We start from the raw sequence: 16,378 nt of genomic DNA on the forward strand, positions 1-16,378 counted from the left end.
CATGCAGTTGCACTGCCAGTGCGATTTCCCAATATAACCCCTTTGCCAGGCCTTAAACTCCAATTTTATTGCCTATATGTCACCCATAAGGTATACTCTAGGTAGCCCATAGAGCAGGGTGCTTTGTAATTAAAAGGTTCATGATGCACTTTTAAGTTTTACATGTCCTGGTAGTGAAAAGCTCCTAAATTTGTTTTTAACTACTGTGAGGCCTACCTCTCCTATAAGATTCCATTGTGTTACCTTATTAATAAGTGCTAACGTTTGATTGGGAACAGGTAACATTTATGTTTGGTGTCTGAGAAATTGTAATTAAAAATAGTGGGATTTTGAGTTACAAGTTTGAAACTGTCACTTTTAGAAAGTTGTTATTTTCCTGTTCTAACTATTTGGTGCCTGCAGCCTGTCCTAGGCCACATGGCCACATGACTGGGTGTAGTTAGCAGTTGGGCTTTGTTTATTCCTCCCAGACAGCCACACGATAGAGGGATTAGGAGTGCCTAGATGGGCCATCAACTAGCAGGATATAAGTACAACATCTGGAGGAGCCAGAGCTGGGCACAGCCCTACTTGCAACTGAAGAGGCTGTGCTCTGTCTTCACACAAATGTCTTGTCACTTCTGCATTATTCATGCAACCACCTTGGAGCTAGGGCAGAGGAAGCAGGAAAATGTCAACTACTTCAAGCTCAAACGTTCTACTCCTCCTCCAGATTTAAAATAGTATCTACATTTTGATATTTGGAAAGCTTAGTTGAAGAGCATTGGGCAACAGGGCAAGTATGTATCTGTACTCCCTTAATGTTATTCCAGAAATGTTGCTCAAGCTCTTTGCATCTTTGTCACAGACATCACAAAATATACCCAACTCTATATTCAGATAAAATGCAGTCCTGCCACCAACTCTTCAACTGTTTATCAGGCTAAATTGGTAGCAGCAGGCTCCTAGGTTGCTGAACTGTCAAAATTGCACCAAGATGGCCAGGGCAGATAATATGATTTTGAGGAGACTAGTCTAAGTAGAAAGTGAAACTAGCTCTTTACAATATTGGCATTGTGGCTGCTATTCGGTCCTATTTTATTCCGGTTAGGAATCGGGCCAAATATGATTTCAAATGTGGTGCCTTTCCGGTACATTTGACTTTCTTGGTATAGTTGAACTAAGTCTAATTTAAAGGGATACAATTTGAACTGCATGTGGTTTTGTTCAAAATGCATGACAATGAGGAATTTGCATACTGTGGGAAGCAAAGATCAAGTGAAATCAACACCTCCTCCGTCTCATTTATAGAGGAGGGCACTACTAGGGTTCTGATGTCAGAGCTTTAGATCGTGTGAAACTTCTGCTGCTATCTGTGGGGCTAATTTAGTGTATATATTGAATTTACTTTTAATGTTTTTAAAATTGTTATAATATTCTTTTTACCTTTTTTTAAAGGATGTTATGGTGGTTTCTATTGCTTATATTGTAATTATCATATTTCAGTGCACAAATAAATGTGATGATGATGGTGACCATATACAGACAGATGAACAAAATGAGCGTGTGAATCAGTCCACAGACCAAAGTTTGTGGTGTCAGCTAGTGTATGATTCTGCATGGCCAAGACCCTTATAAATGTTTACATACTTAAACAGAGAAAGACTGGCTCACATGCCCACAAACTCACATACACAAGCACACACATACAACATTCCCCTTTTTCTTTCACTTGACCATGGTCTCTGCCTTAAGGACGGCATGCCTGTGCTCCTAGCATGGGGTAGAAGGCTTGCACTTGTCCTTGTGCAATGGTGCTGGCCGTCTCTGACATCTGGGAAGATGAGGCACTGAAGTGAGGGCATAGACAGTGGGTGCCACACATGCACTGGCCCTCCCAAATTCATGCATGTTGCTCTCATGTGTATAGCCATGGTAAATCTCAGTGAATGAGAGGAGGAGGACCCATGCTTGGGCTGTGCGTCAGATGTTGTACTTATATCCATGAGATCATATATCATTGTTGGTTTTCGCAGCAGTTCTTTGCCTTCACCCATGCTTTTTTCTTCCGCTGTCTACACCCCGCACATGCAAATGAGTGCAAGGTGAGATGACTGACACTCATCTGAATATTGTATGTGTGTTTGTAAACTGCTCAGTTGCTTTCCTAATATCAGGCTTGGTAGAGGAATTACTGAAGAGCTGGCTGTTGACATCGTCCACTCTCATTTTCCACTGATGAGATTGTGCCCCAAATACCAAAGTGAAGACTGGCTACTGCATCCAGTTCACATACCTGCCTTGCTGTGACTTCTGGGCAGGTGACCCTGACTTTGTAAGGCTTTGTGGTAGCTTTGAATGAGTGAGTGAAAGGGTATGCTCATAACCCGGAAGCCAAGCACTTGCTAACAATTTTGCAACACATTGAGGAAGTAGGTATTCTTTATGGGAATCAAGTAGACCGTCTACAGCAATTCTAGTGTAAACAGAAAATATTGCATGGCCAATGAAAAACCAATCCAAAAGAACTCTAGTTTACTGGCCTACTCACAAAGAAGCAAAACGTGCCTGGCAAGTGCAGGACGATCCACATTTATTGAACATTTTTTATGAATGACTTAGAGTTCCTCCAATTTTGTGGCTCAGATTTGATAGCTGATGGTGTATCTTTCCGAAACGAGTGGTTTATAAATATGAGGGAGGAGCTGGTCATAAGCAATGCCAGACTTGTGTCCATGAGCAGATTATGAGCTGGTAAGAATAAGGTCATGTGTAGTGTATGTATGTATGTATGTATGCATGCTCTGAAGTCAGAGGGATGGATTTGTGGTCAGTGGGCAGATGTAGTCATACCAATGTATGCTAATTTCCTGTGAAGTTTGGCTAGGATGGTAAATGGCATTATGTGGGGTGTGGATAGTGGATTCAAGCCATGGAATGCGGTGGAGCAGGCAGATAATTGTATTCAATTTTATTGAATTTATTTACTGTTTCCCAAAGAGCAGCACAAAAACATTTAATGTATGGATGTGGTATTGTTATAAGGCAAGTTTAGCCAAAAGTCACTGGAGTGCTGTACAAACGATTGAAGGGAACTGCATAAGAACACAATTAATACAAGTGGTTGGAGTGGCAAATGATACAGGATGAATCTTTTAAAAGGAACAGAAAGAGTAGAATGAAGGGGCACAGTATATAGGGAAAGGAATGGATTCCAGTGTTTGATCCATTCAAAATGGGTCTGCGTTTAGAATGAATAGGGGATTGGAAGAAGAAAGCTTGAGAGGGAGCATAGAGTGTGCTGTGAATCGCAAACCCCCCTTTTCCCGTGAGTAAGCATGTGTTACTCTTGGAAAGTGATGACTAAGTAACAACTAAGTCTGGAGTAAAGACGCAACCACTCACTGAAAATTCTTTGTGAATCATGGCTGGATATTCAAATTTAATTCACATCTGAGACAAGAATGAAATATAGAAAAAGCTTTATGAAATAGAGCCAGAGACTTGTGTGTTTTTCGATCAAAAGACAGTGTGCAACGCACTGAGATTTAAGAGACGTGTATGTGTGAGGAGAGTGTCATGGTTATTGTAATATCAAATACCTTCTTTGGAAATGTTATGTTTATGATATAATTGCATTATGATTTCCAAATTACAACCTGTGTAGGTGATAGATAATTGCAAATATATAGATGACTGACAAACCTATATGTTGTGTATTTTGCAGCACCCTCATTGCAATCTAACTTGTTCTGCATTTTAGGGGCATGATACAACTGCAGCTGGTATGAACTGGGCCCTGTATCTGCTAGGATCTCACCCGGAAGCACAGAGGAATGTCCACAAAGAACTGGATGAAGTTTTCGGTATGTCGATGTGCTATTGAGTGACTCAACAAAATGTATGAATGCTCTGGCAACCGTAATGAGTTAGACCTAGTTTGATTATGCAGATAGAGGGAGGAATGGAAAGCTGAGTGACAGACCAAAAATAATGCAAGTTGTTTTGGCCATAAAAAAGTAAAATAGATCCCTGTCTCTGTGTGGTGGCCTTTTTTTGGCCCCATATTTGGCACCCCAGCGTAGCTCACAATGGCAAGGATCTGTGCATCTGAGAACTTAACACTTTGCCAAAGAGGAGTCCCAAGAGATCAGAAAACACAGTTTAGCGGATACTTTCTAATGCACTGTTGTGGAATGGCTTTCGGTCCTGCAACTCAGACTAGGTCAGGAGCTTAAGCTGTGTAATCAGTGGAGAAGCTATGTAGAAAGCAATAATTCAGTCAGTCATTTGTACAGCTTGTCACTGTCACCCCCTGGGGTATCTGGGTACTGGGGTGTGATGTATGTCAGAGAGCCAGGTCTTGAGTCTCTTCCTGAAGTCTGCCAGTGAGGCTTCAGTTCGGAGGGGAATGGGTTTCAGGCCTTGGTGGCGATGTAGGAAAAAGAGCGGCTGCTGATGCAGCTGCACCAGATTGTGTGTGTGTGTGTGTGTGTGCGAGAGGAAGAGCGCAGGTGTCTGGTGGGTTGGTGGAAGTGTAGACGGTGGTTGATGTAGTCGAGTTCTTGATCATGTAGGACTTTGTAGGTGTGCATGAGGAGCTTGAAATTACATCTCTTTCGGACACGGAGCTAGTGAAGGTTTCTGAGGTGGGATGTTGATGTGAGTGCACATGGAAAGGTCCAGGATGAGTCTGGCGGCAGTGTTCTATATTGTCTGGAGTCTCTTTAGGAGCTGGGAGGATATACCGACATAGAGAGCAGTGTCGTGGTCGAGGCGGCTGGTTACGTGGGCCTGGGTAACGGTTTTCTTGGTGTTGGCCGGGATCCATATGAAGATTCTGCAGAGCATGCGGAGGGCGTGGAAGCAGGAGAAGGTGACTGCGTTGATCTGCCACTTCATGGTCAGCTCACTGTTGAGGATGATTGTAGGAGACTGGCTTGGCTTATAGTGGGTACCTTGTGGTACTTACACCTTGTGCCAGGTCCAGTTATCCCTTATTAGTAGATTAGAGGTGTTCTAGGAGCTTAGGCTGATAGAGGTAGCTATAGCAGAGCAGCTTAGGCTGAACTAGGAGACATGCAAACCTCCTACCACTTATATCACTTAGTACTATATCATAAGGAAACACAATACTCAGAGTTACTAAAAATAAAGGTACTTTATTTTAGTGACAATATGCCAAAAGTATCTCAGAGGATATATTCCCTTAGGGGGTAAGTAATATACACAAAATATACACACACAACCAAAATCAGGTAAGTAAACAGTTAGAAAAGTAGTGCAAACACTGTAGAACACAATGGAATGCAATAGGGAAAAATAGGCCTAGGGGCAACACAAACCATATACTCCAAAAGTGGAATGCGAACCATGAATGCACCCTAGGCCTAGTGTAGATGGTCGCTGGGAGTGTAAGAAAACACTAAAGTTGTCCAAGATACCCCACCCCAAGACCCTGAAAAGTAGGAGTAAAGATACCCTGCTACCCCAGAAAGACAGTAAAGTCGAGATAGGGGACAACAACTGACTGCAAAGCACTGAAGTCGGATTCCTGGACCTGAGGACCTTCAAAAGAAGGGGACCAAGTCCAAGAGTCACACAAGTGTTCAGGGGGGGCAGGAGCCCACTAAACCCCAGAGGAAGATGCAAAAGGGCTGCCTCCGGGTGGAAGAAGCCGAAGATTCTGCAACAACGGAAGGTGCCAGGAACTCCTTTGGTCAGAAGATGTCCCACGGCGTGCTGGAGGATGCAGAGTTGTTTCCACGCAGAAAGACCGTAAACAAGCCTTGCTAGTGGCAAGAGTCGCGGTTGAAGGTTTTGGGTGCTGTCAGGGCCCAGGAAGGCCCAGGGGTCGCCCCTTGGAGGAGGAGACAGAGGCGGCACTCAGCAACAAGGAGAGCCCACGCAGAAGCAGGCAGCACCCGCAGAAGCACCTGAACAGGCGTTCAAAAGATCTGAGCACGACGGTCGACTCAGCACAACAAAAGGGAGTCCCACAAAGTTGGGCAATGCAGGATGGAGTGCTGGGTACCTGGGCTAGGCTGTGCACGAAGGAAGTCTTGCAAAAGTGCACAGAAGCCCTAGCAGCTGCAGTTCACGCAGTACACAGGATTACTGTCTGGCGTGGGGAGCCAAGGACTTACCTCCACTAAATTTGGACAGAAGGGCCACTGGACTGTCGGGGACACTTGGATACAGCTCCTGTATTCCAGGGACCACGCTCGTCAAGATGGGAGGTGACCCAGAGGACCGGTGATGCAGAAGTTTGGTGCCTGCGTTAGCAGGGGGAAGATTCCGTCGACCAACAGGAGATTTCTTCTAGGCTGCCAGTGCAGGGTGAAGGCAGACAGCCCTCAGAGCATGCACCACCAGGAAACAGTCGAGAAAGCTGGCAGGATGAGGTGATACAATGTTGCTGGTAGTCTTCTTGCTACTTTGTTGCGGTTTTGCAGGCGTCCTCGAGCAGTCAGCGGTCGGTCCTTGGAAGAAGTCGAAGAGGGAAGTGCAGGGGAACTCTGGTGAGCTCTTGCATTCGTTATCTATTGAGATACTCACAGGAGTGACCCTACATAGCCCTCAGAGGAAATTGGCTACAGATAAAGGTAAGCACCTATCAGGAGGGGTCTCTGACGTCACCTTCTGGCACTGGCCACTCAGAGCTGTCCATTGTGCCCTCACACCTCTGCATCCAAGATGGCAGAGGTCTGGGACACACTGGAGGAGCTCTGGGCACCTCCCCTGGGAGGTGCTGGCCAGGGGAGTGGTCACTCCCCTTTCCTTTGTCCAGTTTTGCGCCAGAGCAGGGCTGGGGGGGGATCGCTGAGCCGTTGTAGACTGGCTTATGCAAGGAGGGCACCATCTGTGCCCTTCAAAGCATTTCCAGAGGCCAGAAGAGGCTACTCCTCCCAGACCCTTCACACCTATTTCCAAAGGGAGAGGGTGTAACCCCCTCTTTCAGAGGAAATCCTTTGTTCTGCCTTCCTGGGACTAGGCTGCCCAGGCCCCAGGGGGGCAGAAACCTGTCTGAGGGTTGGCAGCAGCGGTAGCTGCAGAGAAAACCCCGGAAAGTTAGTTTGGCAGTACCCGGGCTCTATGCTGGAGACCCGGGGATGCATGGAATTGTCGTCCCAATACTAGAATGGTATTGCGGTGACAATTCCATGATCCTAGACATGTTACATGGCCATGTTCGGAGTTACCATTGTGACGCTACATATAGGTGTTGACCTATATGTATTGCACGCCTGTAATGGTGTCCCCGCACTCGCAAAGTCCGGGGAAATTGCCCTGGACAATGTGGGGGCACTTTGGCTAGTGTCAGGTTGCCCACAGACTAAGTAACTCTGCACCTAACCTTCACTAAGTGAGGGTTAGACATATAGGTGACTTATAAGTTACTTAAGTGCAGTGTAAAATGGCTGTGAAATAACGTGGACGTTATTTCACTCAGGCTGCAGTGGCAGTCCTGTGTAAGAATTGTCTGAGCTCCCTCTGGGTGGCAAAAGAAATGCTGCAGCCGATAGAGATCTCCTGGAACCCCAATACCCTGGGTACCAAGGAACCATATACTAGGGAATTATAAGGTTGTTCCAGTGTGCCAATCAGAATTGGTCAAATTAGTCACTAGCCTGCACTGACAATTTTAAAAGCAGAGAGAGCATAAACGCTGAGGTTCTGGTTAGCAGAGCCTCAGTGATACAGTAAGGCACCACACAGGGAACACATACAAGGCATACTTTATGAGCACAGGGGTCCTGGCTAGCAGTATCCCAGTGACACAGGCAAAAACAAACATACATACAGTAAAAATGGGGGTAACATGCCAGGCAAGATGATACTTTCCTACAATGATGCCAAGGTTGCGAGCATGGTCTGTAGGTGAGGGAGAGGGTCCAAGTTCAGCTGGCCACCAACTATGATCCCAAATGGAGGTGTTTTTCTCTAAGATCAGGACTTCTGTCTTGTCAGAGTTGAGCTTCAGGCAGTTGATCTTCATCCAGTCGGGTACAGTGATCATGGAGTTGCTGAAGTTGGTTCTGGTGGTGAAGGGGTCTTCAGTAAGTGAGCGAATCAGTTGAGTATTGTCTGCAAAGGAGATGATGTTGAGTCTGTGGGATCTAACAGTGTCGGCCACGGGATAATGTAGGTATTGAACAAAGTGGGACTGAGTGATGAACCTTGGGGTACGCAGCAAATAATGCTCTTGGGTGCAGAGGTGAAAGGGTGTAGTCAGGTGCTCTGACTGTGTCCTGTCAGAAAGGAGGCAGTCCATTTGAGGGGTTGTTTAGTATTCCGATCAGAGTTCCTGTAATATTCCATCACAAGGACATAACAGACCACTCCCGCTTTCAGAACCCAGCTACCCTCCAGTCCTTCACTGACTTTATGCTTGTCTTTGATCCTGTGTGCTACGCATTTTTTTTTACTTAGGGCAGGACATGTAAATAGCACATACATTTCTAGGGCTCTGGGTGTCATCTCTGTCAACAGACTGCTCCATGACTCATTTCCTTACTGAAGTTGGCTAGAAATGGGTTTCTGGTTGGCTAGGGTATACACCAGAGCGAGGCGGAACCTGCCCACTCTAGTCAGGGTGAGGAAATTACACACCCAAGATAACCCCTGCTCAACCCCTTGGTAGCTTGGCACGAGCAGTCAGGCCATCCCAGACGCAATGTGTAAAGTGATTGCACAACACACACAACACACATGATGCACTATCCCCACCACAAAGGAAACACAACACCAAGTTATATAAAAATAAACTGTATTGTACACAACATCAATAGACCAAACACAACATGTCAGTAATACCCTGCTATCCAAGCAGTTGTAAGAACATTACACATTAATATTACTCTGCAAAAGCCAGCAATAGTCACACAAAACACATAAGTTACTGGTTATTCTGCAACATAAGCAGTAGTCAAAAAAATATTGCTAAGAAAATGCACTGAAATCTTCATAAATGCTCATACCAGGAAACACATGACATATTAGCATAAAATGCCCATAAGAGGAGCATTAGCAAACATATGGCAAGTCCTAGGCAGAAAACATATCAACATAAATGCCCATAGCAGGAACGTCAGGTATTATATATATGGGACCTCAGCCATATCATATCACGTGTCATGAGAGCAACTTAAATGTCCATAGGAGAACATGACAGGTTCATAGACACATTAGCCAGAATGCCTCTATTATGGTGACACCCGATATCATTAATGCAACAACATCATCATACCAGCACCGCACTTGTCGGACGCGGGCCAGTAAGCCCAGATGCAGGCAAGGTACACAGGAGCTCCTGTGCTCTTGCTACAAAAACAGCACGGGTACGGGTGACCTCACTCGGAGGCCACTTCGTCTTTGTGTTATCTTAGCCGGGCGGGGGCTCTCCTGGCCGCCGGCGAGGGCATGAGTGCCTCAGTCGGTACTCCATGCTTTTTATTGAGGGAGGAGGCACGGTGAGCCTCCGATGAGGCTTCCCTCCCGGCCACGGACCTCAGCACTTCAGCGGGGGCCCAGTGCCAATGAGGGGCCCTGAACAGCAGGGGAAGGGGCTCAGCGGCACGGGGAGACTCCGATGAGGCTTCCCTCCCGGCCGCGGCCCTCAGTAGCACAGGGGGCTGGTGAGGGTCCTCAGATGAGGTCTCATCCTCCGAGGCAGCTGCCCTCTGCCACACACACACACACCTCCTCCGGTGACATGCCCGTACCCAATGCGGTGTGCAAGTTCCTCCCGACCACGGCGGTTATCTCGACCAAAAGTGGATGCTGGCTGGTGTCCCAGGGTCGCTCTCTGCAGCGCTCCACCCGGGGGCACTGCTAGTAGGGCTCTTGCTCCAGGCTTCAGTTCTTCTTGTGCCCCAGTGGCACGGAACCAAGGAAAACAGCGCGCTTCAGACGCGCTTTAACACAAGAAATGCCCATGTCGCTGTGGTGATTCTCCCCGGCAGCAGTGCTCTAAAGGCACTGATTACATGAAAGAAAAGGTGCTCTCAAGTCGCTTTAATCATAAAAAGAAATCACTTCCCAAGGCGCTAGGCACTAAAAGTGAAGCGCTCCTCGCGCGCTACAGCAGGCAACTGCAGGGGTCAGGGGCCACAGCCCCTGAGGACACAAACGTGAAGCACAGGGCGGCAGGGCCCAGCAACAGGCCAGCACAAAGGGGATGCAGACAGTGGCAGTTCCTCCTAGTGACCCTGCAGGTCACAGATCAGCACAGTAGCAGCAGCGCCATGCGGTTCATGGTGAATCCCTCCAGCAGCATTCTGTGTCCAGTTACAAGTACGTTTCTTGCGTGTAGGTGTCTCTTTTTCATGGGGAAAACCCGCTGTACTTATACTCAGTTTTACACAGGGTTTGACAAAGATGGTGAGAGGAGATTCCAACCAGTTACAACTGGTTCCAGGAGTGTCCCTTCTCTCCTCCAGCATAGGCTCCAGACATCAGTTGGGAGTAATAAGCCCTCTGTGTGAGGCCGGGGCACAGCCTTTGCAAATGCAGGTGTGCGTCTCCTCCCCTTCTCTCAGCCCAGGAAGACCATTCAATATGTGAATGCACCTCTGTGACACCTCCACCCTCCTTGTGTATACGCTGTCTGAAAAGTATCCACAAAGCCCATCTGTCTCTCTGCCCAAGTGTGGATTGGAGCCACGCTGCAAAACACCAGAGTCATAAGCACAGAGAAGTGCTCACTTTCTAGAAGTGGCATTTCTATAATGGTAATAAAAAAATCCACCTACACCAATAAGCCGCTTTTCTTACTACCATTACAACCATACCAAACATGCCTACGCTACCCATCATAAATCAGACAATACCCCCTAGACTTAAGACAGGCATTCCCAATGTAATCCTATGAGAAGGCAGCACTCACAGCAGTGAGAAACCAAATAGGCTGTTTGTCACTACCAGGACAGGCCACACAACCAGGCACATGTCCTGCCTTCTACATACATAGCACCCTGCCCAAAGGGCTAACTAGGGCTTCCCTTAGGGGTGACTTACATGTAGTACACGGGGAGTTCTGGGCCTGGGAAGTAAATTTAGATGCCTGGTCCCTTACAGGTAAATTAAATGTGCCAATTAGGTCAAGGCAATCATACCAACTTTAGAAGGGAGAGCATCTGCACTTTAGCACTGATGAGCAGTGATAAAGTGCTCAGAGTCCTAAAGCCAACAGTAAGAGGTCAGACAAAATAGGAGGAAGGAGGCAAAATGTCTGGGGATGAACCCACAAAAAGGGCCAGGTCCAACAAAGGTGGTCTAGATTTCATGACACAGCTGAATTTCTATTGTGGTCTTCTTATGTTGCCACCTCTTTAAAAGTGATAAGACATACAGAATTATATTACATATTTAATGTGAAGCATTTTCTTGGGACCCTTAGGAGCTCAGTACCTATTGGACAATATCCTGAATTAGTACTGTTGTTTACCGCTGGTGTCCCAGTTCCGCTTTACTATTGTATTCCAACTGGATAATCAATGTACTCCTTTTGGTGCGTAGTCTCTTTAGGTAGCTCAGGAAAGCATGAATGTGTGTATATGGTATTGTAGCACACACCAAATTTGAAGGCAGCAGAATGATGTACAGGGGTCAAAGACAAGTCAATGAGTGATAGCAGTGGATGCTGGTTTGTTGACTATTCATGCATTATGATGTAATATTATTTAAAATGGTGCCTGGTCAATTTTTTCCCTAATTGGAACCACATTGGGGGGTCCTGATAGATTCAGGGATGTTGTTCTATATCCTGGGTACATACATGGAAAAGAACTGCTGCCTTGTTTTTTTCTGTTTTTACACTACTTAGTCTGCAGCTTGATGGCAATCTAGCTACAGGTGTGCAGAGAACCACCAGAACTGTTCAGCTGGTCTTCACAGTAAGCAGGATTGTTGGCGGTGATGGCTTAGCAAATTATGCTGCGGTATTCAAAATGCACTGGACTGGCAAAGGGAGCCAATGATGACCAGTAATAATAGGGAGGATGGTATCATATTACTTCAGGCCCTGGATGTGATGTACTGTAGTGTATACAATGCCCTTTAGATAGACAAAGCTTACTATAGTATTTGTTCAAGTTTAGAAACGCCAATAACCAGAACACTCCATAGTAACCTCGGTACCCAGTGATTGCTAAAACCTGGCAGGAGAGTAAGGCTTTTATTTACGGGAAATTAAACAGAACAAGAAATGTATTTGTGTTTGGGAGACAGGTGTAGTACTTCTGATTCAGGATCCTTCAGTAATCCTATCCTGTGCCCCATTCTCGACTACTCGGTGAAGTAAAGTGTCATGTGCTCAGATTTCAAATGCAAGGAAAGTATCCAAAAATTCAAGAGCCCTTATCCACCAGAGGGACAACAAGGGCTACTACTCTGAAGTCACTGATAGAGTTCAGGGTCTTTCTGAGTTCAGATGTCTATAGTTGTTAGAACTGGGAGACAGGCTGTGACAAGGAGAAACCGAGTGCTTGTTGACAGGAATAGTCTTTATTTCACAGGTCAGCAATAACAATTATGTAGTAGCAAACAGACGCTAATGCAGCTCAGTCACTGCCTTTCAAACTACCTCCCAGAATCTCTCCACCCCCACATTCTAGATTGACACCTTAAGATTCCATTCCAGACCCAACAAGAATATATAAACGCTTACACGTAAAATGGCACAAATCTCCCTTGTTTATATAAGAATGAATCAACAAACTAAAAAAACTAATACAAATTAACAATAAAAAAATAGCCTAACAATAAACAGCACTTCTAGTAATCTTACAATTGAAAAAATACAATACATGCATTGACCTGCCTATAATACAGGCATCCAATTTCTTAGGACAATATTTGTCCCGCACATTACATCTTGCAATACACTCCTCCAAACAGAAGGAATCGGCAACCCTGCTGCTGTACATGACATGCTATCACAGTGGCAATTTTAACAAGTTCTCTATAATCAAGACAAACAACAATATAGGAAGTAGTTATGATCCATCTACGCCCAAACTAGGTTGCTAATGAATCTTGAAATTATATTAACTAGTAATGACAGTACTTAGTTGCGATCACAATTCTGGGCCAATAATACTAATCATACATACTGGGCCACATCTGGACATCTGCCTACAGTACCATACCTCAGGTACATCCTTTCAATAGAACACTCAGGACAACCAGGAAGATAGAAGCCTAGAATGGTGTGGTGCACAAATCACTATAACCAACACACTGTACTTGGGGAGTATGCCCTTGGTGGTTTGACATCCGTTTTAGCCAATAATGCAAACAGTTTTCCAGTCTTCAGTGGCTGCCCCTCCCAACCCCTACCTGTGATTTTTCAGAAACGTCGTTAGTTCAGCACTGGTCCATTTTTAAATATAAAGCCATGACCTGGGATTTGGTGCCCTATTGGCTTCCTAGTGCATTGATGTGTTTCTTTTAGTGATCACTAATGCTTAATCTATACATCTACACATATGTTTAGTGTTCCTACATATTGACATGCATGCCAGTGAACATAAAGAGGGGTTAGTCCTGTACCTTTACCAGACAATTCAGATGTAAATTGCTGTATCTGCATTTAATATTGTTACATTGTTAGACGCTCCATAATAGAGATGGACGATCCTTTTATAGGACAAAAATGTTTGGTGCAAGTAATTAAATTGGGTAAATTTCAGTTGTGCATGCCTGGTCTGTGTTTAGTGTATGCCAGAATCCCAACCGATTCTTTTATCCATGAGTTCTATTTCTGTGAGTTTATTTAGTTCTTCCCCTAATACAGTTTTGCTGCTCTCCCATACTGTTCCCAGAGAAATCTAAATGAATGAAGACCCTCCCACCCAAAAAATGATCCCCAACCTTGTGTATGCCTGCCACCTGGTGTCTTACCATATATTTTTGTCATGTCTTGAAAACACAGGCAGGCATCACAGTGAGTGGTATCACCGGGTCATTTAACGCAAAGGTACCCACTCTTTCGATATAACTAGTCCAACAATATTGTGCTGCATGAAGTGCCCTAGTGTGTGAAGTGCTCAGTTTCAAGGTCCCAAAGAGAGCCGCTAAATGTACCGGATGTATTCCTGCTCCCTCTGTATCAGCCTCACTATCCATCTATTGCAATGGTCAGAGCAATTGGCCAACCAGGTAGTACTTCTCGATGTTGGGGATCCTAAGGCTTTCTTAATCTAAAGAGCTAATTTTCTTAAATTTTGCACGTTTTTTTCTGACATTTCCTCATGGTAGGCTGGACTGCAAACCCTGTAATTTCTTGAAGAACCAGCCCTTCAATATCACAGGCTTGTTACAAAATAGTACTGCAGTCGGGATAATATTAACATGTTCGTTATTGCTACGCTACCTAATGGCAAAAGATGAAGTCTTCACCAAATGGGGTTGATTCTTTAACTACCACCTCAGCCTTATCAAAGTTGCCTGCTAGGAGCTGAGTATCCAAGAGATAGTGTCTAAATATCTTGAGCTTTACAGGTTTCCACTGTCGTGACTATCAAAGTGATTCTAGTCTGGTATAGTCAGCCAATGGGTGAATTAGGACGAGACAGGATCTACCCCAGTTAAGTTTTAGTTCTGTCATGTTACCAAATTAAGTAGCACCGTCATGACATCAAGTAGAGTATCGTCAACACATAGTGAGACCAGGTGCACAGTTTGTCACTCCCACCAGTTCAGGGCTCTCCTACATAATATATTCACGAGAGGAGTCGCTGCTTGAGCAAGTAGCAAGAGGTCACACCCCTCTCTAGTGCCCTTCTGTATAGGCCACTGATCAGAAATTACCCCTCCCTGTTGGAGCTCTGGCAAGAGGTTATGCATACTGTTGCCTTCTCTATTTTTAGAATCGTTTTATGGAATCTCTTTTTTGATTTTCATACAACTGGGTGGAGAGCACCCATCCTTGTGCAAAAAGCATAGCAAAACCTGAGGTTTTATTACTTATCATAGTGCGGTAAAACTCGCCCAAGGCCCCAATCTTACTGTATATAAAGCATTTGTAAGAACGGACAGTTCCGAGACCCACTGCTTACGGTGTTAACTATGTAGCTTTGATGCTAGCTGGGCTCACCCTGCGTCCCTGACCACACCTCTCCTTTAGGACATGTCATCCATGTCTTGTCTCCACAGTCTCCACACTTTATGAAATTTCTTAGGACATCTGCATTCCTTGTACGCTATTTTTTCCAAGCGCATTCACCAGTCTACGCTGGCCTCCCAACTTCTTTGCTTCAGGACCTCACTACTCCTCCACGTTCTAATGACGTTCTGCTTACCCACCTTTAGAGCCATGCTTCAATAGCTAGAATCTTTGGTCTTGTAGAACCCTGTCGAATACACAGAAGGGACGGCATAATTTGATGTGGGTGTTGCAGCCATAGATAAAACTACATTGATCAGGTTGTCTGAGAGTCTGTAGCAGGGGCATTTCCTTACCGGCTATCACTTTTCCCACTATTTTATATTCCGAATTTAACATGGAGGGTCATCTATAGGACTTAACATTAAGCAAGTCTCTCTGAATTAACATTAAGTAGCCTCTTTGGTGGTCATTGACAGATCCCTTTGCCATGAGCTTTCTTATGCATGGTTAATTTATATTTATATGTGGAGTAGAACTCTGGAGGGAAGGCATTAGCTGTGTGCATCTTACCCTTTTCATGTTGGTCTGTTAACATTCCCAATTTCCGCAAGGGTCAACTGTGTGTCTAACAGGTCTCTTTGTTCTTGTGTCAAACAAGTCATTGGTGTCCTGTGGCGATAGTCACTAAACATTCTGGGCCTGATTCAGAGTTTGGCAGAGGGTATTACTCTGTCACAACCACAATGGATATCCTGTCTTCTGTATTACAATTCTATTTTAGCCTATGGAACATGTAATAATGCGGGTGGGATATCCATCATGTTTGTGACTTAGTAAGCCTTCCACCAAACTCTAAATCAGGCCCCCTGTTTTTATGCAAGCAGGCAACAAATATAATTCGGTTCCAGTATCTGGCAAACACCTGCCTTATTTTTTTCTGTGTGTGAAGGACATCTCCAGTAGTGATGTGGATCGAGTATTTGGGTTGACGTAGATGCTGTCTGTCCTTATCTTTTAAAGAGCCTGTGAAATTGTCAAATCATCCAGACAGTCATATTGATAAGACATCTAATGTGACACCAGTCTGGGACATGTGACTTGTTGGCTACAGCTCAATGTGAAATAATGAAAATAATATAAACAATGTAGACTGAATTGACATATTTTTAACATACTCGTTTCTAATAGTGTGTCTTAAGACTAGCATATTGATGCATATAGGGTTTGTTCAAAATGCCTCAAAAACTCCCTATACAAGATCAGATTGGTGGTCAATAGTATAAAAGG

The 16,378-nt window shown here is 45.0% G+C and overlaps 1 protein-coding gene across 1 annotated transcript in view; it reads left to right on the top strand.

Annotated features, from left to right (window-relative positions):
- CYP4V2 (cytochrome P450 family 4 subfamily V member 2) overlaps positions 1–16,378 on the top strand; it is a 286,243-nt gene that overhangs the window by 155,016 nt on the left and 114,849 nt on the right. The window contains exon 8 of the mRNA XM_069200117.1: positions 3,743–3,845. Coding sequence (XP_069056218.1) covers positions 3,743–3,845 — 103 coding nt within the window. The remainder of the gene's footprint in view (positions 1–3,742; positions 3,846–16,378) is intronic.

This window comes from Pleurodeles waltl, chromosome 1_2 (genome assembly GCF_031143425.1).
Source record: "Pleurodeles waltl isolate 20211129_DDA chromosome 1_2, aPleWal1.hap1.20221129, whole genome shotgun sequence".
Classification (NCBI taxonomy): Eukaryota; Metazoa; Chordata; class Amphibia; order Caudata; family Salamandridae; genus Pleurodeles; species Pleurodeles waltl.